The sequence below is a fragment of the Panthera onca genome, chromosome D1, assembly GCF_046562875.1.
Source record: "Panthera onca isolate mPanOnc1 chromosome D1, mPanOnc1 haplotype 2, whole genome shotgun sequence".
NCBI classification, from domain to species: Eukaryota; Metazoa; Chordata; class Mammalia; order Carnivora; family Felidae; genus Panthera; species Panthera onca.
Window position 1 is genome coordinate 8,597,137 of NC_138348.1, and position 24,280 is coordinate 8,621,416.

The 24,280-nt window shown below is 43.9% G+C and overlaps 1 protein-coding gene across 4 annotated transcripts in view; it reads right to left on the bottom strand.

The window, feature by feature from the left end:
• LOC132661900 (organic anion transporter 7-like) overlaps positions 1-13,472 on the bottom strand; it is a 34,337-nt gene extending 20,865 nt beyond the window's left edge. Inside the window, exons 1-2 of one of the 4 annotated variants that reach the window (XM_060606980.3) lie at positions 12,731-13,471; positions 11,716-11,819 (exon numbers count right to left, since the gene is read on the bottom strand). In XM_060606980.3, coding sequence (XP_060462963.1) covers positions 11,716-11,819; positions 12,731-13,132 — 506 coding nt within the window. In that variant the 5' untranslated portion in view covers positions 13,133-13,471. Of the gene's footprint in view, positions 1-11,715; positions 11,820-12,730 lie in introns of all 4 variants that reach the window. The other 3 variants (XM_060606978.3, XM_060606982.3, XM_060606979.3) reach the window with 3 other exon arrangements.
• Between the last annotated feature and the right edge of the window lie 10,808 nt (positions 13,473-24,280).

The following is a 24,280-nucleotide window of genomic DNA, read 5'->3' on the forward strand; positions in this document are numbered from 1 at the left end:
TTGTTAAATCTTTTATATTCTGAATACTTATATCACATGCATTTGTCTCTCCGTTTTTTTTTTTTTTTTCAACGTTTTTAATTTATTTTTGGGACAGAGAGAGACAGAGCATGAACGGGGGAGGGGCAGAGAGAGAGGGAGACACAGAATCGGAAACAGGCTCCAGGCTCCAAGCCATCAGCCCAGAGCCTGACGCGGGGCTCGAACTCACGACTGCGAGATCGTGACCTGGCTGAAGTCGGACGCTTAACAGACTGCGCCACCCAGGCGCCCCTGTCTCTCCGTTTAAAATGGAATAAAATCTATGTAAATAAATGCTATAATTAATGAAATGATGTCATGACAATCATTGGAAAGTCTGGTCCATCAAAACGAAAAGCAGCTGTATTAAAGAGAATGACAAATACATGATTTCACTCATACGTGGAATTTAAGAAACACAACAGATGAACGAACATAGGAGAAGGGAAGGAAAAATGAGATAAAAACAGAGATGGAGACAAACCATAAGAGACTCTTAAATACAGAGAACAATTTGGGGGTTGCTGGAGGGGAGGACGGTGGGGGGATGGGCTAAATGGGTGATGGGCATTAAAGAGGGCACTTGTTGGGATGCGCACTGGGTGTTATATGTAAGCGATGAATCACTGGGTTCTACTGAAACCAATAGGACACTGTATTTTAACTAGCTTGAATTTAAATAAATTAATTAAAAATAATAAAATAAAATAAAGATTATATCATGTAGGAGCACCTGAATGGCTCAGTCAGTTGGGCGTCCAACTGTTGATTTTGGCTCCTGTCATGATCCCAGGATCGTGGGATCGAGCCCCATGATGGGTTCCTCACTGAGCATGCAGCCTGCTTAAGATTCTCTCTCTTCTTCTGCCCCTCTCCCCTGCTTGGGCTTTCTCTGTCTCTTTAAAATAAAAAAATAATTAAAAAAAATTTTTTTAAAAGATAGATCATGTGCATTCTCACAGGGAAAAGTCACATATAAAACTTATTAAATGTAGCACATTTAAAGTGGCAGGCATTTGGCAATAATCTGGTTGTCCATCACCAAAAAATGGATTAGAGCATCATAATGCATCTCCACTGTGGAGCACCATGCAGCAACCAGAAGAATGAACTAGAAGTATCTGTAGAAATGCGTATGTCCCTCAAAACCATAGCAGTGTTTGCACAAAAGAAAAAGAAAGAGATAATCACATATTTACATAAATATGTGAATTAAAATATATGTAAACCAAACAATGTCATGTATTTTGTAAAAACCCATATGAATGTAAAGAAATAGAGTTAATGCATTATCATGAACCCTATATTGGGAAGAAGGAAATGGGACTGGGGCATAAGGAAAAAATGAAACAGATACATATACCCATGAAAGGAATTCATGGCTAGACTAATGAGGACACTGTCTCACGAAATGAGCAGTACGATCATTCAGCCATCGATGGTTGATATTCAAAAGAAGAGAAATTTGTGCTGTGTAAAATATAAAGCTATTGTCTCATTAATTATTTTTTTGCTTATTTTTTGAATGAAATTTATTGTCAAATTGGTTTCCATACAACACCTAGTGCTCATCCCAACAGGTGCCCTCCTCAACGCCCATCACCCACTTTCCCCTCCCTCCCACCCCCCATCAACCCTCAGTCTATTCTCAGTTTTTAAGAGCCTCTTATGGTTTGCCTCCTTCCCTCTCTGTAACTTTCCCCCCCCCCATCTCTTCCCCCTGGTCTTCTGTTAAGTTTCTCAGGATCCACATAAGAGTGAAAACATATGGTATCTGTCTTTCTCTGTGTGACTTATTTCACTTAGCATAACTTTCTCCAGTTCCATCCATGTTGCTACAAAAGGCCATATTTCATTCTTTCTCATTGCCAAGTAGTATTCCATTGTGTATATAAACCACAACTTCTTTGTCCATTCACCAGTTGATGGACATTTAGGCTCTTTCCATACTTTGGCTATTGTTGAGAGTGCTGCTATAAACATTGGGGTACAAGTGCCCCTATGCATCAGCACTCCTGTAGCCCTTGGGTAAATTCCTAGCAGTGCTATTGCTGGGTCATAGGGTAGTTCTATTTTTAATTTTTTGAGGAACCTCCACACTGTTTTCCAGAGCGGCTGCACCAGTTTGCATTCCCACCAACAGTGCAAGAGGGTTCCCGTTCCTCCACATTCTCTCCAGCATCTTTCGTCTCCTGATTTGTTCATTTTAGCCACTCTGACCGGTGTGAGGTGATATCTCAGTGTGGTTTTGATTTATATTTCCCTGATAAGGAGTGATGTTGAGCATCTTTTCACGTGCCTGTTGGCCATCTGGATGTCTTCTTTAGAGAAGTGTCTATTCATGTTTTCTGCCCATTTCTTCACTGGATTATTTGTTTTTCAGGTGAGGAGTTTGGTGAGTTCTTTATAGATTTTGGATACTAGCTCTTTGTCTGATATGTCATTTGCAAATATCTTTTCCCATTCCATCGGTTGCCTTTTAGTTTTGTGTTTAATTGTGTAATTTGTGTTTAATTTTGTGTTTAATTGTGTAATTTGGCTATATGTTCACCATGACTCCGCCCACCAGCATGCAGAGGAAGATTACTCTTCCCAGTCTTATGGTTTTTTATTTTAAATTGTTATTAATTTTTTTAGAGGGAGAGATAGAGTGCAAGCAAGGGAGAGGGGCAGCAGAAGGAGAGAGAGAGAGAGAGAGAGAGAGAGAGAATCTGACGCAGGCTCAACACTCAGCACAGAGTCCCATGTGGGGCTCTATCCCCTGGGATCACGACCTCAGCCAAAATCAAGTCAGAAGCTCAACCGACTGAGACACCCAGGCGCCACCCCCCTAGTCTTATATTTGTTACAGTCTTACATCTGCATTCTGGCCAACGACTGTGGACAAAAGGGACCTAAGCCATTCCCAGGACTGTCCATATAAGGTCTACTCGGGTCCTGCTCATTCCTTCTGACAACATGGCTGGAAACAAAAAATGTGCTGATGAAAAAGTCACACAATGGAAGGTGCTGGTTCCTTGAGCCACTGCCTAGAAGATGGGGGCCACATGACTCACACCAAACTATGATAACAGCGAGAATCACGATTTTATTAAAATAACCAATTATAATTCTTGGGTTCTTACTGTAACTAGCTACCTTGGCTAACACAGTAATGTTTTAATAATTGTGTTTGATGAGGGGCACCTGGGTGGCTCAGTCGGTTGAGTGTCCGACTTCGGCCCAGGTTATGATCTCACAGTTCGCGGGTTCGAGCCCCACGTCGGGCTCCGTGCTGACAGCTTAGAGCCTGGAGCCTGCTTCGTATTCTGTGTCTCCCTCTCTCTCTGCTCTTCCCCAGCTCATGCTCGCACTCTGTCTCTGTCAAAAATAAATAAACTTAAAAAAAAATTTTTTTTTAAATAATAATTGTGTTTGATGCAGGTAATTAAAGAAGCTTTGTGTGTGTTTCTTTTTTTGGCTATATGTTTATTCCCTAATTATTTGAAAAAATATTTTATTTGAAAAGAAAATGTGATGTAGATCTGTAAACTTAAGTGTAAAAAGAAGTTACAGGGGTGCCTGGGTGGCTCAGTCAGTTAAGCATCCAACTTTCGGCTCAGGTCATGATCTCGCAGTTCACAAGTTCGAGCCCTGCGTTGGATTCAGTGCTGACAGCTCAGAGCCAGAAGTCTGCTTCAGATTCTGTGTCTCACTCTCTCTCTGCCTCTCTCCTGCTCGTGCTCTGTCTCTCTCTCTCCCCCTCTCAAAAATAAATAAAAAGATTTTTAAAAATTAAAAAGAGGTTACAAAATTACATACTCACTTTTACCAAATTTATTTAAAACATATATTTGTGATGTCTGTAAATATGATAAATTGAATGTTGGCTCCCACTTGAGCGGATTTGTTCTTAGCTTCTTATTTCGAAAATTTTCAAATATGGAAGTTTAAATGAATACTATAATTAACACTGGTATAATTCCCAAACAGATTCACCACTAGATAGCGATAGCATTTTGCTATATTTGCTTTATTTCTTTGCATGTGTGAACACACACACACACACACCCCACTCACAGACTCTTTTTGTTGAACCATTTCAATGGCAGTTACAGACTCCTAATTTTTTTTTAGCATGCGTGTATTAAGAATACAAGCGGTTTCGAGAGGCGCCTGGGTGGCTCAGTCAGTTAAGCATCCGACTTCAGCTTAGGTCATGATCTCACGGTTCGTGAGTTCAAGCCCTGCGTTGGGCTCTGTGCTGACAGCTCAGAGCCTGGAGCCTGCTACAGATTCTGTATCTCCTTTGCTCTCTGCCCTCCCCTGCTCGCACTCTGTCTCTCTCTCTCAAAAATAAAGAAACAATAAAAAAAAAAAAAAGAATACAAGCAGTTTCTTATATCATTACAACTCTGACATCACACCTAAAGAAAACTAACAATAATTCCACCGCCAGCTATCAGACAATATTCAAGTTGCCCAAAAGGTCCTCCAAATGATTTTCTCGTTGTTTTTTTTCTTTTTTTCCCATCTATGCTCCATATTTACACATTGCGTATGATTGTTATGTTTTTGTGAATCTTTTAAAATCTAGAATGATCACTCCACTCACTTTTCTCGGGACATTACCTTTTTGAAGAGTTTAGGTCGGTTGTCTTGTAGAATGGGAATTATGAACGATTTAAGGTTTTTTAATTAAAAATTTTTTTCAAATGTCTATTCTTGAGAAAGAGGGAAACAGAGCACAAGCAGGGGTGGTCAGAGACAGGGAGACACAGAATCTGAAGCAGGCTCCAGGCTCTGAGCTGTTAGCACAGAACCCCATGCAGGGCTCGAACTCTCGAAGTCTCCAACTGTAAGACCATGACCTGAGCGGAAGTCAGATGCTTAACTGATTGAGCCACCCAGGCGCCCCTTTTTCTAAGTTGTTTTAATGTTTATTCATTTTTCAGAGACAGAGAGAGAGCATGAGAGGAGAAGGGGCAGAGAGAGAGGGAGACACAGAACTTGAAGCAGGCTCCAGGCTCCAGGCTCTGAGCTGTCAGCACAGTGCCAGACTCAGGGCTCAAACCCACGAACCGTGAGATCATAATCTGAGCCAAAGTCAGACACCTAACCAACCAAATATATACAATATATATATGTATATATTTTATCTACATTCTAATTTTTTACCATGAGCACGTGTTTTTTGGTCTGAAAATAACAAAAGGTTAAAAAAAAGTAAAGTACGTGTTTGCATCTTATTTGCTGGCGGCTCGGAGAGTCCTTTCAATGTGAGGTGAGAATAGGGAAGGAATATTGTTGCTGATGGTCAGTAAAGAACAAGTAGACAGTTTCAACTCTATCAATGTCTCCTCTTCAGCCCCACTTCTTAATGTTCCTGTGACCCAGAAAGAAGGTAGGCAGAAAATAACCTCATGACATTCTGTATATTCTCAAAGTCGGTATGATGGATCAAGGCGTTACAATAAAGTCTTTCTTCACCATCAAAGTGCTTGAATGTGCCAGCAGTGATCACTTTTCTCCAAACCCTGAGAGGCAGGGGTCCCGCTCCCATCTCTTGCAGTCTGGAATAAGTAAGTAGGGTGAACATAAAATTTTCAGCTTCAGTGGGGTACTTTTGAAACCAAGAAGGAGTGTTATTACTCATTAAGCTGAGAATGTACCAGCAGATGGGATGATTGGTCTCTAAAAAATAAATAAATAATAGAAAATGGGCGATGACATTGGATATTTCAAGGGAAGGGGTTCTAGGAACCGATGCTGAGTAAGTCTATCTAAGCTCAGACAAGTGTTCCTTGAGCACAAGGAGACTATGATCACGTTGCTAAGGTAGTTTTCTGGATTTCAATAGCCCATGTCCATAGCCTTGGCCACCCTCACCAGGGGTTTAGACCGTTGGCTCCTCCTGGGGTACACCAACAATGTACTTCTGAATTGGAACTAAGGAGAGAAGTTCAAGTTGTGTGAGAAGTTCAAACCAGCACGTTTTCGCTTGCTTTCCATCTGAACATGTGAAATATCTATTCAACACAGGAAAGGAGGAAGATCCCCGGACAAAAATATGAAACTGATCATTTTAAGTTGTAGATGAAAGTAGTATTCGAATGGGTAGGAGGGGTGTTCACATCATAATGGATGCTGGCCTTGACACCGAAGCAGCCATTTCGAATCTCCTTGCTTGGCCGTATGTTGTTCCCCCTGTCCCCCTGTAATGGGAGGGTCATGGGAAGATGGCTACTTGGGTACTTATTGAGTACAGCCTTGGCTAAGGGTTGTATTTGGGACAGATTGCTTTCAAGCAGGTCCATATTCTTAGGATCGTTTGGCTCTACCTGCTATCTCCTGCTGCGTGACTAATAGGCACTTCCAATACATTATGCCCCAAACGGAAATCTTGACTTTCTCCTCCCCATGCGCTGCTTTCTCTGTTTTCCTTCATATCACTAAACAGTGTCAGCATTTATCCATTTTCTCAGGCTGAAGATATTGCCTTCTGTTTGCCACACCAAAGCCTCCTTCTTAAGAATCCAAAAGCATCAGGAAACTCTGTTGCATTTACCTACAAAATACGTTCCAAATACAGCTACTTGTTACCGTTTCCAAGACACCTTCTTAATCAATTAATTAATTAATTTTTTAAATTATTGCTACCAAAGAAGGCCTTTCTTCTTCTTCTTCTTCTTCTTCTTCTTCTTCTTCTTCTTCTTCTTCTTTTTTAAACATTTATTTATTTTTTGAGACAGAGTAAGCCAGGGAGGGACATAGAGAGAGTCACAAAATCCAAAGCAGGCTCCAGGCTCTGAGCTGTCAGCACAGATCCCGCCGGGGGGCTCGAACTCGCGAACTGCGAGATCATGACCTGAGCCGAAGTTGGACACTTAACCCACCAATGCAGCCAGGCGCCCCTACACCTTCCTAGTTTAAATGCCCACCATCTTTCCTAAGGATTATTTTGAGAGCCTCTTAAACCGTTTCCCTACCACCACTCTGGCTCTCCCCGTGAATTATCAAAGGAGCATCAAGCATCAAGAATAAGATTTAAAAGGGGCGCCTGGGTGGCTCCGTCGGTGAAGTGTCCAGCTTCGGCTCAGGTCATGATCTCGCGGTTTGTGGTTTCGAGCCCTGCATCGGGCTCTGTGCTGACAGCTTGGAGCCTGGAGCCTGCTTCAGATCCTGTGTCTCCCTCTCTCTCTCTGCCCCTCCCCTGCTCACGCTCAGTCCCTCTCTGTCTCTCAATAATAAATAAGCGTCAAAAAAAAAAAAAAAAAAAAAAAAAGAATAAGATTTAAAAGATCCTGTCATAATAATCCTCTTAAAAGCCTCTGATGGATACATTTCAGGTTCCAGGAATAAAAGCCTTAAATTCTACTGCTTGCCTTCCACTCCCCCAGAAAAGACACATGAACAGAACACACAAAGGAACTACCTGAGCTTACTAGAGAGTGAACAGAAGCAGGTGGACTGTGGGGAGGAGTGTTTGCTCTCTCCCAGGAGGGCAGATGGAGAACGATACAGGGAGGGTCCTATTTCCATGGCTGTTAGACTGGAGTAAGGTGCAATCCACAGAGTAAGCAAAGTGAACGCCATGCATCTTGTGGTCTGGGGAACAAGGCCACCGATGGTGGGGTACTAGAAACAATGAAGAGAGTGAGAGTTCCAGCAAGGGAAAGTGGCAAAGAGGGAATCCTTAAATCGTGTCTACCACACGTCCCCTAAATAGCCACTAAAGCGTGCACGTAAAGAATAAGCTCAAAGAAGGTCAACTCTAGACAAATTTCTGAACTGAGGTTGGAGCTGTTGTGTAAGAAACAGTCTTGAGTTCAAAATCTGAGGCTTGAAAGTTATTTGCTGAAATAAAGGAATCGGGGGCACCTGGGTGGCTCAGTCGGTTAAGCTTCCGACTTCGGCTCAGGTCACACTCTCGTGGTTCATGAGTTTGAGCCCCGCGTCGGGCTCTGTGCTGACTGCTCAGAGCCTAGAGCCTGCTTTGGATTCTGTGTCTCCCTCTCTCTCTGCCTCTCTCCCCGCCCCGCTCATACTCTGTCTCTGTCTCAAAAATAAACACTAAAAAAAAAATTAAAATTAATAAATAAATGGAATCAGCGTTACTGGTGAGTAACAATGGCAAATAGAATCTTCAAGCTTAATATTATCATATTCAAGATATAATTCATAGTATCCTGGCATGGGAAGAACCAAGAAAATGGAAATCCATTCCCAATAGACTGGAAATCTGGCGGACCTTCTGCTAAGAGGAGACAAAGTTTGGAACTAACCCACAAGGATTTTAAAGTGGTGACATAACTATCCTCTAAGACAGAAATAAAATATGATTTTAACATATGAAAATCACAGCTCAGAAATCAGCATTCTCAGAGAGACGGCAACAGATAAGCCAAAAATAAGTGAAATTCGAGAGCTGAAAAAGTAGCTTCTGATATAAAAATTCACTAGATGGGCTTAACGATTATATTGACACAAGAGAGACTCTTTGAAGACAGATCAGTAGAGGCTGTAGAAGGTCAAGGGCAGAGAGAAATGATTTAAGAAGGCGAACAAAAAGCCTCAGAGTGCTATTACAGCAGGAAGCAGCAAATAGTTCCTGTAGAGAGCCAGATAACTATTATTTTAGGCTTTATGAACCACATGTTCCTATTTTTTCTTTGTTCCATTAAACTACTTTGTGTGTGTGTGTGTGTTTTAAAATAGACTCTATTTTTTAGACCAGTTTTAAGTTGACTGCAACACTGAGCAGAAAGTACAGAGATTTCCATACGTCCTGCCCCCACTCATGCACAATGTCCCCACCTATCAATATCCTGCACCAAGTGAAACAGTTGATACAATTGAACCTACAACGATACATCATTATCCCCCAAAGTCCACCGTTTACATTGGGTCCGCTCTTCGTGTTGTACATTCTGTGGTTTTTGACACGTGTGTATTGACAGGTACCCACCATTACAGCATCCTGCAGAGTAGTTCACTGCCCTAAAGCCTCTGTGATGTGCTTATTAATTTCTCTCTCTCTCCTTCCAACGCCTCATCTTTTTACTATCTCCATGTTTTTTTCACTTTTAGCACTGAATAATATTCCATCGTCCGGATGTACAACAGCGTATATGCATTCACCTACTGAAAGAAATGTTGGTTGCTTCCAAGGTTTGGAAATTACAGAGAAAGCTGCTATAACCGTAGGTAGACCTTTGTGTGGACATAAGTTTTCAATTCCTTTGGGTAAATACCAAGGAGCACGACTGCTGAATTGTGTGACAAGAGTATGCTTAATTTTTTTCCCTTCCCTTATGAGAGCGCGAGAGAGAGAGAGAGAGAGAGAGAGAATATCTCAAGCAGCCTCCATGCTCAGCCCAGAGCCCAACGTGGGGCTCGATCCCAAGACTGTGAGATCATGACCTGAGCCCAAATCAAGAGTTGGATGCTCGGGGCGCCTGGGTGGCTCAGTCAGTTAAGGATCTGACTTCGAGTCAGGTCATGATCTCACAGTCAGTGAGTTCGAGTCCCGCATTGGGCTTTGTGCTGACAGCTCAGAGCATGGAGCCTGCTTCAGATTCTGTGTCTCCCTCTCTCTCTCTGCTCCTCCCCCAGTCATGCTCTGTCTGTCTCTCTCTGCCTCTCAAAGATGAATAAATGTTTAAAAAAATTGAAAAAATAAAATAAAATGCATTTAAAAACAAAGAGTTGGATGCTCAACCAACTAAGCCACCCAGGCGCCCCTGGCTTACATTTTTTAAATATCATGATGTCAAGCATCTTTTCATGTGTTTATGTACCATTTGTACATCTTTCTTAAAGAAATGTATATTCAAGCCCTTTATTCATTGAAAAAAAATTTTTTTGTTTATCTTTTTGTTGTTGAGTTGTGGGAGAATGTTAAACCCATTCCATTGGTCTATTTGCCTATTTTTATGGCTTATATATAATTGACAAATATTTTCTCCCATTACATAGGTTATCATTTCACTTTCTTGATAATGTGCTTTGATGTACATAAGTTTTTAATTTTTAACAAAAATTTTAATGTTTATTTCTGAGAGAAAGAGAAAGAGAGCAAGGAGGGGCGGGGCAGAGAGAGAGAGGGAGACACAGAATATGAAGCAGGCACGAGGTTCCGAGATGTCAGCAGAGAGCCTGATGCAGGGCTCGAACCCACGAACCGGAGATCATGACCTGAGCCGAAGTCACACGCTTAGCCGACTGAGCCACCCAGGTGCCCCCAGAAAGTTTTTAATTCTTGATGAAGTCTGATCTATCTGTCTAGTTTTTGGCCACTCAGGCTTTTGGTGACATACCAAAGAATCCATTGCCAAACCCAAAGTCATGTAGATTTACCCTAATGTCTTCTTTTAAGAGTTTTATGGTTTTAGCTCTTATCTTTAAGTCACTAATCCATTTTGTGTTAACATTTGTTATGGCTTTAGGTAAGGATCACACTTTATTATTTTGCATGTGGGTATCCAGTCATCACAGCCCCTTTTGTTGAAGGGGCTATATTTCACCAACTGCATGATCTTGGCACCCTTTTCAAAAACTGAATCAGCCACAGATATGTGGTTTTATTTTTATTCCTGTACGTGGGTGGCTCTGCATTACAGAACTGTTAGACATGGGCCCGCTGACTCTGAACACTTTTATAAGCTACATTTACTGTCATACATTCAGAGTTCCCAGTTTTGAGCTGCCCTAACAGATAACATTATGCTGGTAGGTGGTAAAGGGAAACTTAATCCCCCATAATCCTCAGAGGAGAGGTGCTCAGTGCTGGCAATGGTTGGCTGTGTAATTCAGGAGATGTACCGTCAGGCATAGGATACACCCACGCAAATGGTAATGGCAGTTGTCATTAGATTAATTACATGGTTGATTTTTTTTAATGTTGATTTATTTTTGAGAGAGAGGAAGAGAGAGAGAGAGAATGAGTAGGAGGGGCAGAGAGAGAGGGAGACACAGAATCCGGAGCAGGCTCCAGGCTCTGAGCTGTCAACACAGAGCCCGATGTGGGGCTCGAACTCATGAACCATGAGATCACAACCTGAGCCAAAGTCAGACATGGTTGAAAACTTACCTTTACATGGTTGAAAACTTACCTTTAAAGTGCTTTATTTTCAGCAACAAAAATATCAATCGAGGTTACTGGAAAAGGTTTTTTCTATACACCATCAAAACACATTGCTGTGGACACCCCAAGTTTAATGGGAATGCCTGCCCATCACACTTGGGAAACAGGGACATGATGACCATGCTCTGGAAATCCATAAGCACTCAGTTCACAGGGTCCAGGAGGGACTGAATATGGCCTCCCAGGCCAAAATCTGCGACACTGTTTTACATATGTGTGCCTTCAGACAGGCTGGATCTTTTGTCATGAAGCATCTTCCTCTGTTCCCACGGCTAACTTTTTCTCACCTTCCTAAACCACATGTTGTGTCACCTCCTTCATAAACCCTGTCCTAAAATGTCCCCATGTCTGCTGGAGCTGGTGTTTCTGTGTCCTGTATACTGAGCTCACAGCTGACAAAATAGCATTTGCTATACTGACTGTGATTCCCCATGTATTTCTAGACCCCTCAGGACTAAGGAAACCCCAGGACAGTGTAAGTAACAACAAGTGTTGCTTAATGGAAGAATGGTATGTTAGTTCATGAAAATACCCCCGAGAAAATATCCCAGTGATCCAGAGACACTCACCTGTCTGATAAATGGCCAAATATGATGTTTCCCACCAACATGCCAGCCATGAATAAGAATTTGGTCACTGATTTCAGTGACTGAGATTCACACACCAGGTCCCACTGGAAGAGAAGGAAACCAGCAAAGGAGCACTCTATAGCAGCCTATAACCCCTCATGGAAACCTGATTGAAACAGCTAAGATATAGGGCTCCTGGGTGGCTCAGTTGGTTGAGCGTCTAACTTTGGCTCAGGTCACGATCTCACAGTTTGTGAGTTCGAGCCCCACATCGGGCTCTGTGCTCACAGCTCGGGGCCTGGAGCCTGCTTCAGATTCTGTGTCTCCCTCTCTCTGCTCCTCCCCTGCTCACACTCTGTCTCTCTCTCAAAAATAAAGATTAAAAAAAAATTTTTTTTAAAGAAACAACTGAGATGATTTACAAGCTTCTGTATATCAGCCCCCCTTCTTCCAATTTCCATTTGTTTTTTGCATTAGCTGACCGTTATCATTCAGGTATCAGCTTAAATACAACTTCCTGTAAAAAGACTCATCTAAACCTGTTGGCTATATTCACGCCTCGTTTTATTTCATATGAAGCGGTTCTCAGCCTGGGCCACAGAATGCAATCCTTTGAAGAGCTTTAAACGTTTACCGATGGCAGAGTTTCACTACCAATCTCCTAAGGCTGGCCGGAGACACAGTCAGTGCTTTGGGAAGTTTTGATCAATATCCCCAGATGTGTCTCATTTGCAAACAACACCTTTAACACATTACACAAACTATGTGTTTAACCTTTGGTCTTTCTAAGAATAAAAGCCGTATAATCTCAAGGTCACGTCTACTTTTTAGCTCATGAGACTCATAAAATATGCAGATTGGTGGTATCTAAGAAAGACGTAACTACTATTTGCTGAAATAATAAAGAACGAGCACCCAAACAGTGATTCAAGAACTTGGAGCATGTTCGTTATTTGTGCTATTACCTCTAAACACCCGGACCTAGTACTCGCAAGAGGCAAATGGGACCTCTTACCTCCGTCACGATGGTGGAGGGAAAGGAGCTCTGGTCATACACCCAGCCGTCCACACAGGGTTCCGTGTCCAGCTCATTTGTGTTAGGGAAGGTCCCATTCAGGTGAAGGAGCCCCCATTGCAGGTGGAGGAAGCGATGACACTTGTCTGGCCTCAGGTTTGAGTCCAGTGGAATGGAGATTCTCAGGAGGGCGTCTTGGTTGAGGATCCCAGTGCTGTTAGCAGAGACCGTGTCATTGTCGAGGATGTGGACCCAGCAGCGGTGACCAGGGACGATTGCAGTGAAGCTCTCCAATAAAACGTGAGGGTACACTATGAGGTTGAAGATGCTGTAGAAAACTATCTGAAGGATGTGGAATCTCCCCCGGCCTCCAACTTGATCCAGAAGGTCCTGAAAGGCCATCGTGGCCGAACAAGCGATCTCCAACGTGAGCAAAATGACTTTATTACGCAAAGTTCAAAGGGAGAAAGTTCTCCATTCAGTACGTCACAGTAAGCGTGTGTTGATCCTGATCCCACTTTTTCCTCAATGGGCCCCAGAAGCTGTTTCTCCAGGCTCTTTGGGGGGAGCAGGTGGGTAACCACTGTCTTTAAAGTCACCAAGCGGTATTTTGCTGAGATACTTCCAACAGCTGACAGCCAACACTGTTTAAAGGTGTTCTTTGCAAAAATTCTTTTCGTCAGCAGTGCCCTGAAGTGGCATTGAACTTCGATCCCCACGTCTGTAAATAAAATAAACCTACTGCGTGGGTTGCAATGCCTGTCAGGACGTGTCACTTGTGAGACCTCACAGCGAACGGCTTGGGATTGTCCTGTGAAAAGTACTGAAGGTCAGCGCGCGGCGTGTGTAGTCCTGAATTTTGATTAAAAGAGTTAATGAAAGTCACTGTGAGTTAAACTCAAGCAAGTGCAATGTGGTGCAACCCTTCCATTTTGGAAAGTAACATTCTGCTTCACTTCAGATGCAACCATGGGTTCACAGGGAAAAGAAATTACTCGAAATGTGGGCAGGGTGGGTAGCGATGGAGGGCGGGGGCTAAGTCAGTGGTAAGCTCAGAAAGGCATTTACTTTTTTACAGGCTTATTGATTTCTTCGGGTAATGTTTGTGAAGACCTGTTCTGCGCCAGGAAGACAGCAGTGGGTAAGACAAGGTCTTTAAGGGTCTCCTGCTGTGGTGGGTAAGGGAGGGGCACATAAATACACTCTGCTATTATATTATATTATATTATATTATATTATATTATATTATATATTTTTTAAGTGTTTATTCATTTTTGAGAGACAGACAGACAGAGACAGAGCACAAGTGGGGGAGGGGCAGAGAGAGAGGGAGACACAGAATCCGAAGCAGGCTCCAGGCTCTGAGCTGTCAGCACAGAGCCTGATGCGGGGCTCGAACCCACGAACCATGAGATCATGACCTGAGCCGAAGTCGGACACTTAACCGATTGAGCCACCCAGGCGCCCCCACCTGCTATTATAAAACACATACATAGCAAATGCACAATATGCCAGAGAGGAATTGAAGAGAAAACATGGCGACCCTCATGCTTCTTGGTATTTACCCAAATGAGTTGAAAACTTATGTGCACACAGATGTTCATAGCAGTTTCTTTATCATTGCCCAAATATCCGTCAGTGGGTGCATGGATAAATAAAGAGTCCATTGTCTGGATGGACCATTACCTTAAAAAAGAAGAAAAGAAAAAAAAAAAAAACAACAACGAGCTGTCAAGAGAGGAAAAGACATGGTTGAGCCATAAATGTAAATTATTACATAAAAGAAGCCAGTCTGAAAAGGCTACATTCTGCACATCAAAGGTGTTATGCTGTCTTGGAGAATTCAGTAGTGTGTTTTCTTCCTGCCCTTTGGGTGTCATAATCTCTATGGCCCTATCTTCACGTTCGAGAATTCTTTTTTGCTGCCATTTCAAATCAACTGTGGAGACACCTGGGTGAATTTAGCGCATCAGCAACTGTACTTTCCAAGTCACAAATTCTCTTTGCTGATATCTTCTATTTGACAAGCCGTCGTTCTCATGCCTTTCGTTCTCAAATAAGAATGTAACATCTTTTTAATACGCAAAAACGTAACGCTTTAAAATATGTAGTGTGTAAAAATGTAAATATGTTTTTGAACGTATCTAATAGCTGCTTTGAAGTATTTTTCTGCTAAGTCTAGTATCTGGGAAAACTTTGAAACTGTAATGATCACCTAGTTTTAGAACATTTTCATCACCCCCAAAAAGAAACCATTCCATTAACTATTAACGTGCAATCCCGATTACCTCCATCCAAACTCTGGCAACCAACGGTACAATTTCTGCCTGGATGCATTTGCCTCGGCTTGAAAGAAATCAGTCCCCTTAGGGCCTTTCCACTGATTTTTGATCTGTCCTTAATTTGGGAAGATGCTCAGGCATTGTTATTCTCAATTTTCCTTTCGCCCTCTGGCATTCCCAATTGCAGGGATATCACACTGCTTGCTGCTGTCTCACGGTTAAAATTCTATTTTTTGTTTTGCATTTAAGTTTGGAAGGTTTCTGTTAACCAGCCTTCAAGCTTATGGATTCTTCACTTGGCCGTGTCCAGGCTGCTGTCGAGCCCATCAAAGGCATTCATCATTTCCATTACAGAGTTTCTGCTTTTCAGCATTTCCATGCATTCCTTCTTAGAGTTTCTGTCTGCCTTATATTATCTGTCTGTTCTAGCGTATAGCCCGCTTTTTCCATTAGAGCCCTTAGGATATTAATCTCATTTCTTTATTTCTTTTTCTTTGTGGTGGGTAAGAGTCCCTGCGCTGTGATCTTCAGATGAGTTTCATTTTTTTGTTTTTGTTTTTGTTTTTGTTTTTCTCTCCGGATATATGAGATAGAAAGGCTAGAGGGTCTGAAGTTGACTGCCTTTCTCCAGGCCAGATAAGGCTTTGGTGACATCGTTTCTCTTAAGGACCCTCCTTCCTTACAGAAAGTAGAGCCCAGAACAGATACCCGGGCTCTGGGTATATTTCAAAATGTTTACTTTGTTTCTCATCCTCTTGGAAGGAAAAGGCATTTTATTCTTTTTTTTTTTTTTTTCTCTGCATAGGGAGAACTTGGTGGGGCTCCATGAATGTGTGGGAGCCCCACAGCCTCAGAGCTTTTAAATCCCAAACTGGTCTACTGCTGAGACTTTGACAAAATTCTTTAATTAAGGTGTAAGTCTTCCTGCCAGCTCCAGCAGGGCGCCTCTGCTCCCGGGAAGCTGTGATTCTATATAGCTTTCTGTCTCTTCAGTTTGGCAAGTGGTGGGTGCCCTGGGACCTAAGTTCTCTGATAGATCTAAGAATAGTTTTCAGTTTATGTAGTTTCTTTTCTTCTTTTTGTGAGGACAGGAATGACATCTTTCATGCCCTTTACAAGTCAGAGCAGAAACCTGAAGTCTTTTCCTCTAACTTTCCTAGACTGAGTTCCAGAAGCCTGGTAAAACCAGCCCATGTGAAATTCAGAGTTGACAACTGTAATGTATTTTGCTTGGCAATACGAATAGTAGATTTGGTAATTTTTCTGTTTATTTAAAGCAAATGCAATTGTTTGCTCAGCAGCATTGGAATAAATCTGATCCTGGGGCGCCTGGGCGGCTCAGTCGGTTAAGTGTCTGACTTTGGCTCAGGTCATGATCCTGAGGTAACTGAGTTCAAGCCTCGTGTTGGACTCTGCTGACAGCTCAGAGTCTGAAGCCTGCTTCAGATTCTGTGTCTCCCTCTCTCTGTGTCTCCCTTGCTTGTGCTCTGCCTGTCTTTCTCTCAAAAATAAATAAACATTAAAACACATTTTTTTAGGGGCGCCTGGGTGGCTCAGTCGGTTAGCCGTCCAACTTCGGCTCAGGACATGATCTCGCGGTTTATGGGTTCGAGCCCTGCATTGGCTCTGTGCTGACAGCTCGGAGCCTGGGGCCTGCTTCGGATTCTGTGTCTCCCTCTCTCTCTCTGCCCCTCCCACGCTCGTGCTCTGTCTCTCAATAATAAATAAACGCTTAAAAAAATTTTTTTTTTTAAAGAAAGAAATCTGACCCTAACGGCCCTACTTAGACCAGATATTTCTACTAAAATATATATATGTATAATAGATACACACACACACACACACATACACACATTTATGTATATGTAGAAATCAGCTTTTTAGAAATGGTTAACATCAGGGATATATGAATTTAAGAAGTCAGATAAATAGTTCATAATATTAGATTATTTATTATTACCTCCAACAATACCTCCTACAGCATAAACTCCCAAATGCCCGTAATGGCATTCATGTGAAAGTGGTCTTCTAAACAGAAACAATCCAGTTTCTCTACCGTTTAAGTACATAAAGTTTATAAACAAAGTCATCTTAATCAATGATGGGAAAAAATCTTAGTGCATTAGACATGGCTATACAACATCAGTCTCTAAGAATTAAATGCTTGCTTTTAAAAATTAGCTGGAATACATAAAACTCTGTGCAAAGAAAACTAGAAAAATTTTGGATGGTCATAATATAAACCACACCACTAGCTGAGAATGAAACTGTGTTATTTATTCAAAGTTATTTTCTACTTTATTCATTCCTTTGACAACACAAATTTGTGAACCAAAGATTAGTTTCTGTTCGGCCGCATTTATGAAGTGAACAAGATTTCACTTTCGAAACAATGTTATGAATTTTCCTTAATGGTAACAGCCGTCAAGTTTTAGCAACAATTATACTTTTGAAAGGGTAATAATTTGTCGAGAAAATATTTTAGTTGTAGTTATTGCTTCCTTACTCGCCATACACCAGTTATATTTACAAAATAGTTATATTACGGCTGGAGGTTTAGTTTATTTATTTGTTGCTTATTTATTTATTTTACAGCTAGAAGTTTTCGCTTTTTAACGCAAGCTTGATTCTTCACAAATGTCTGTAATTGAGGCACAGAATAACACATTGCACCCCCCATTGACCTGTTAGTGGATACAGGCAGTGCCCCTGGGATACAACATTGCAGGGTATACCTTCCTTTCACCAAGGGTAATTCCAAGGGATAGATACTGTTATGAGCCACTATCTGTTAAAACTCCTAACAGCCTGGGGTATCTAGGTGGTGTCCCACAACCCACATAGTGCATCTCTTGTGCTGGATCAATGCATATGATGTGTGTAATAAGTTCAATCACCACCATGGAAATGCTCCTTCAGGGAGAACTTACAAAGGAAATAAGTCTGATGAACTATAGATCCCATCATTGCTCCTAATCTCAGTTCTGTGAGTGTGATTCCTTCTCTCTCTGCTATAACACCTCCTAGGTACCACTGACAGTCCTGGTGTAAGAGCCATAACCAGGAGGCATAACCAGGATTGGCCTAATCTTTGAGAGGTCAGACTTCCTACATTCCATACTTTACCATGTCCCTTTACCATCAAAGTGGGGCAAGGAGGTACCAAGAGACACCCCAGTGGAACAACTCTGGAGGAAAAGAATGTGTAGGCATACTGGAAAGATCGGCTTTGCGTCTTGCTGATGCTGAGGCTTTATTAATCCAGTCAGGTTGGCGACTCTTTTTCTTGACTTCTGGCCTCTTAGCCTAGGAAACTGACATGATGGTGGAGTCAGCAGAATCTGACATGTGATGCTCTTCCCGTGTTTCCTGGTGGAAATGTTCCCATTCTGGATATCAAGACCCCCATGTTATATACATAGTCTGATTTGTAGGGATGAAGGGAACAAGATCCCCAGGTAGGGTACTAGGAGTTCGGTACATGGGGCTATTTCAATTTGTACCATTTTGTTCCCAGAACTATTTACTCTACCTATGGGGAATAAAGAACCGTAGTGGGGTCATTGATTTAGAGTATGTAATTCAATTTGGAAATAGTTGTCTGTCTTTGCAGAGTATCATCTCCTAACTGGCTCTCGGTGCACTGTAAATTTAACAAAGCTATCCCATTGCTCTATGATAGTGGCAGCTTCTGTGTGGTAGAGTGCAAATTTGAACCAGGGGGTTTGGTGGTCATGATCCCCCTGCCATGCCTTTTTTTACGCTCCATGCATGTCTTCTTTGGCTCAATGAACTGTTACGAATAAGCTTGTGTGGGTGAATCACGTGCTTCTCTGTGCCTTGGAACGGTTATTCTAGTGGAGTCATGAAGGCAAGAAAGAGAAATACTTAGCCAGAATATGGGTTGATCCGAGTCAAGATGAATCTCTGCCCTTTGGTCTTGAAAGGGATCTAATGTGACCAATTCGGCATCCGTATTCTAGCTGGTCTCTTTGAGAAATGGCCTCACATTGTTGATCCAACATTGGCATATTATTGACCCAGCACATTGACATTCAGCCGTGATGGTAGCTAATTCAGACTTACTCAATGGGAGTAATGTTGTTGGGTTTATGCATAGCTTCTATCCCTACTGTTCTTTGTACCAGATAGTGGTGCAGATTTTGGCACTGGGATATGGAGTTCTACTTCCTGGTAACAAATACCTAAAAATATAGAAGCAAGTGGCCTTAGAAGTTGGTAATGGGTAGAGGCTGGAAAGGTTTTGAAGTGCATGCTAGAAAATGCTTCAATTGCCCAGAAGAGACTGTTAGTAGATAAATGTATGTCAAAGGCAATTCTTTTGAGAGCTCAGGAAGAAAAAAGGAGAGGGCTTTAGAGAAAGTTTTTTTTTTATCATCTTAGATGATACATACACCATCCTGAATAGAGTATTGGTAGACATGTGACTGTTAAAGATGCTTCTGGTGAGGTTTCAGATGGACAGAACATGTCATTGGAAATTGGAAGAGAAAAAAGACCCTTCTTATAACATACCAATGAATTTGGTTGAATTGTGTTCTAGTGTTTTGGGAAAAGTAGAACTAATAAGTTATGAACTTGAATATTTAACTAAGGAGGTTGCTAAGCAAAGCGTTGGAGGTACCACCTGGTTTCTCTTTGCCCCTGACATGAAGTTGGAAGAGGGGAGAGAGACATCAAAGAAGGAAGTCGTAAGCAAACAGTAACCATAACTTGAATATTTGGAACATTCTTAGCTTACACATATTGCAAAAACAATGAGAAAGAATGTCCTGGAGATAAGATCAGAGGTGCGGCTGGGCCACCACTTGCTAAAGTGTTTTCGGAGGTGGCTCATAAAATCGAGCAGCATCACTGCAGAGGTCAGGGTAGCGATGTCGCTAACAAGGAAAGATCTGGGTAGGACCTGCTTGTCTAATGGCTTAGGCGCCTCCGGATTGCATGGGAGGCCAACCCATTTTTAGAGAATTTGTTGTTAACAGACACACGGCCAGCCTGGACTGAAGATAAGAGAAAGAGGGAGAAAGGAAGCAAGGCAGACTGTTGGGATTCTACAGCATGGGCCAAGAAAACTCCCTGGCTGTGAACATGCTTTAGCCTTAAAGGTAAAGGGAAGAAGACCCCACATACAGTTCAGAGCTTGGTGGTGGATGTGTCTTCTACCTGCTAACGCCCACAGAGGGTGAATTCCCCCAGCAGGGAATCCACTTTGGGTACGTCTCACAACTCTCAGCACAGACCCGCTGCCAACTGGTAGGTAAATGAACTATGATTTTCTCAAGGTCCCGTTGAATGAGTTCATGGCTGGGGCATGTGAGTCGCAACCTCCGTCCAAGTGTGGGCTTCTGGATAAAGGTGCCAGCAGTGCCCTTAGAAGGAGGAGGGGCAGACCCCTCTTCTCTGACTGCTGTCTTGGTGGGCTCCACCAGAACCCTAAGTCCTAACCAGCACAACAGGGACACCCCAGCTGGGGGAGGCGTGGCTCCTTGCAAAGGCACGTGCAGCCCAGATTTGCAGTTCTCTGTTGCTGCATACCGTGCTGCTGTGGTACTTCCGTCCCCCACCCCAGCCCTAGGGAATATCATGGGTTCCGCCCCCCCTCCCCCCCCCCGGGCATGGTGGCACAAGATCGAATGGCCTGAACTATAAATGGCCTGAGCACTTGGTGCTGGTACCACCTAAAACACCCAAGGAAGTTCGCATGCTACCCATTAAACGTAAACCACCCTCTCAAAGCCAGTGGAAGACACTAGATGAGGCCCGACTCCTTCTCCCTGAGATTGGTATAGTCCAATGAGTTTCTCATTTATTTTTTTAAGTTAATTTATTTATTTTGAGGGGGGCGCACTTGGGAGGGGAAGAGAGAGAGGGAAAGAGAGAGAGAGAATCCCGAGCAGGCTCCCCACTGTCAGTGCGGAGCCCGACGTGAGGCTTGAACTCACGAACCGGGAGCTCACGACCTGAACCGACATCATGACCTGAGCCGAAATCTGGAGTCGGACGTTTAACTGACTGAGCCACCCAGACACCCCTCTCATTTTCTTTACATGTAGCAACCCAAATGATCTGGATTTTATATCTAATTCCAAAGAGGCCCCAAATCGACCCCAAATCCAGAGAATTCTCCTTGTAGGGACCCCCCACCCCAATTACAAGTCTGGACTCCTTACTTCATGGGGCCTCCTATACGATTCAGGAAGCCCTGGAGGGAACATACATGGGGGTCAGCTATGAAGGAGATATTCACACAGACTCCCAGGTGTGGGCCTAGACAGCCCACAACCCCAATGCCAGCCCTTGGGTGCTGGGCCCTGCAACGCTCCTTGCAGAGCACCCTTCCCACCTCCTGGTCCCTGAGCCCCATGCTAAGCCTATTGGGAAGCGACCCTTAAAATGATTCTTAACAGCACAGTGCCCTATACTGGCAGTTCTGCCAATTGGTCTCTGATGACCTTGACCCACAGTAGCCCTGGTGCAAATTCCTCTCCCTAAGACAAGCAATGATCTCACTAACAGAGGCCAACTTCAATGGCCCAAGATCTCAAGGCCCCCTCTGCTCCCAAACAACTTCCCCAACTGCAGCCATCAGTTCCCCAGGGCATTACCCCAGGGACCTGGTGGCTCCCTGGAGCTTGCCCCGCCTCCTAAGGACAGTCACCCATTTATATATCGACTGGTCCTATTAGACATAGGAGCTCAAGTCAGGACAATTCCAGGTAACCCTTCTCAGTTCCCCCAGCGACCCTACAGTCTACAAGGCATGGCAGCTGAAACTCTAAAGGGAGTGAATATTAATCTAGATGTGTCTATTGGCACCGTATTTCTAGAACAGTTGCCAATGGTGGTGGCCCCCTAGCTCTCTTGTTTTTTCCTATCAGAAGTACCAATGCCCTCGCTCAGTGACACGCCTGGGAATAAACCCAAATTCCTGGCCTTTCTCTGGAGAGCTGTCCAACGAGAACCCGTCCAATTGCCTCCTGTAGTGAAAATGTTAAATACACCAACATATTGGCCGAAGCAAAGTACAGAAGGACTTTGGCCCTTTCGTTAGAGACATGCTTGACCCCGGGGTCATTAGCCCTACCATCTCACCCTTTAAGAGCCGTGGACAGTGTTAAAACTGACCACCAATGAATGGAGACCAACAAGTGACTATCAAAATTTAAATGCACCAGCTCCTGCCATTAAGGCTTCCCCTTCCCAATATTGTAGAGATAATAGGTGGTCTGCAAGGGCTCAGGGCCTCTCTCTGCTGTCCTAGCTGCAGCCAACATGTTTTATTGGGTTTCAATGACTGAAGACTGAAGACAACTTCAATTTTCTTTCACTTCCAGGGGCATCCGATATACCTTTCCTTGGCTGTCCATGGAGGAGCTGAATAGCACCCCCCCCCCCCCATCAGATATAGCCTCTAGCCTCTGCAGACAAGATCCAGATCCACTCAAACTAACCCACTGCTGCCTCTGACATCATATAGATGACATTCTACTATGGGGGCCCTCTGAGAATGCCACACAGGAAGACTCTTATCCAGTGACACAACGTTCACAGCACAGAGGACTGCCGTTGCCCCGTGTAAGGTCCAAGGACTGGCCACTTCTGTCAAGTTTCTTGGCAGAGTGCAGTCAGCTGAGGGCTGCGGAGTCAATCTCTCTGGAAAATACCAACCTCTCACCGTCAAGCCTCCTGCTACGCTTCGGCAGGGACAGCACATGCGAGGCCTTTTCACCTTTGGGGGGCAACACATTCCACGCCTCTCCATTCTCCTGAGGCCCATTTATGCCGCTGCAAGCAAATCAGCCTCCTTCCACTGGGGAGAAGCTTAATCAACTGCCTTACAGCAGGCCCTGCCATTAGTTCCTCCGGGCCCAGAACTTTGAGTTGAATTACTGGCAATACCTGATTATGCCTCGTGGAGTCACTGGACTAAACGTGGCTCTACCTGGTTGCTTGTGGGTTCCGGACCGACCGTCCGCTCCAGAGAGCAGCCTTGTACTCACCATACATACATGAGCACGGAATCTCGGCAGCTTACTGGGCCCTTTTAGAGAAAGAGGCATGAATGTTCTCACAGTTCAAACTGCTTTACACACAAGCCCTACCCCGCTTTGGGTCAGAGACTCGGCTCAGCAGAGGCTTGGCCTGGCCACGGAGGCCTCGCTGACAAAAAGGAAACGATACCTTCAAGAAAGGGCTAAATTTCATGTTAAGGGCCTTTCCAAATTATGAGGGGATGCGGCTTCCTCCACGCTCAGCCCCTTGTCCATTGACACTGAGGGGCAGTGGGGGCGCCTGGGTGTCTCAGCCCGTTAGACATCCGGCTCTTGGTTTCCGCTCAGGTCATGATCTCACGGTTCGTGGGTTCGAGCCCCGCGTCAGGCTCCGCGCGCTGGCAGGGTGGAGCCTGCTTGGGATTCCCTCTTTCTCCCTCTCTCTCTGCCCCTCCCCTACTCATGCCCTGCCTCTCAACAAACAAACAAACAAACAAATAAAAAGTGGAAAGGGAATTGATGTTTTTCACTGACCGCAGCAAAGTCCCTGTGCGCAACGCAGCTGCCTGGAAGGCTTCTGTTTATCATCCTGCCAGCGGCACATTCCTAGTAGGGAGGGCCCTCCTGGCCTGGTCCAACTAGCAGAATTGGTAGCGGTGTGCCCGGCTCTACACAGGCCGCAAAAGCGAGACTCCCAACGACGCTCATTTTTACTGACTTCTGGACGGTAGCCAATGATCTCGTTGTCTGTCCTAGAAAATGGCAAAGGGGTAATTTCATGATTCAGGGAAGGCCTATCTGGGGTGCCTCCATTCGGAGAGAAACAGCCCACTCTCACATGCTGATTCTGGTCATTCTGTGTCTGCACGAACCCACCCACACACCGGCAGACAACAGAAACAGATTATAACCACACTGCAGATCCTTATCCAGAAGGCTTGCCTGTTTCAAGACCCCACATGAACCAGAATACCCAACATTGCCCCAGACACAACTATTCCTCCAGAGATGGCATACCCACTAGCGGAGTGGGCCCATATTACATCAGGCCATCGGGGAGGGACAGTCCTCACTGTCTGGGAATACAAGCATGGCCTGTTTTGAGCCCTCACCCTGGCTCTAGCCAAAGTGGTGGTAGTCAATTACCTCCTTTGCTCCCAGACAAAATCCTGAAAGCCTCCCAGGTGGGGCTTGGGCAGCAGGGGGACAGACCCTGCTGGATGGCAAATATGTTTTCTTGGGCCACCGTTGCCCTC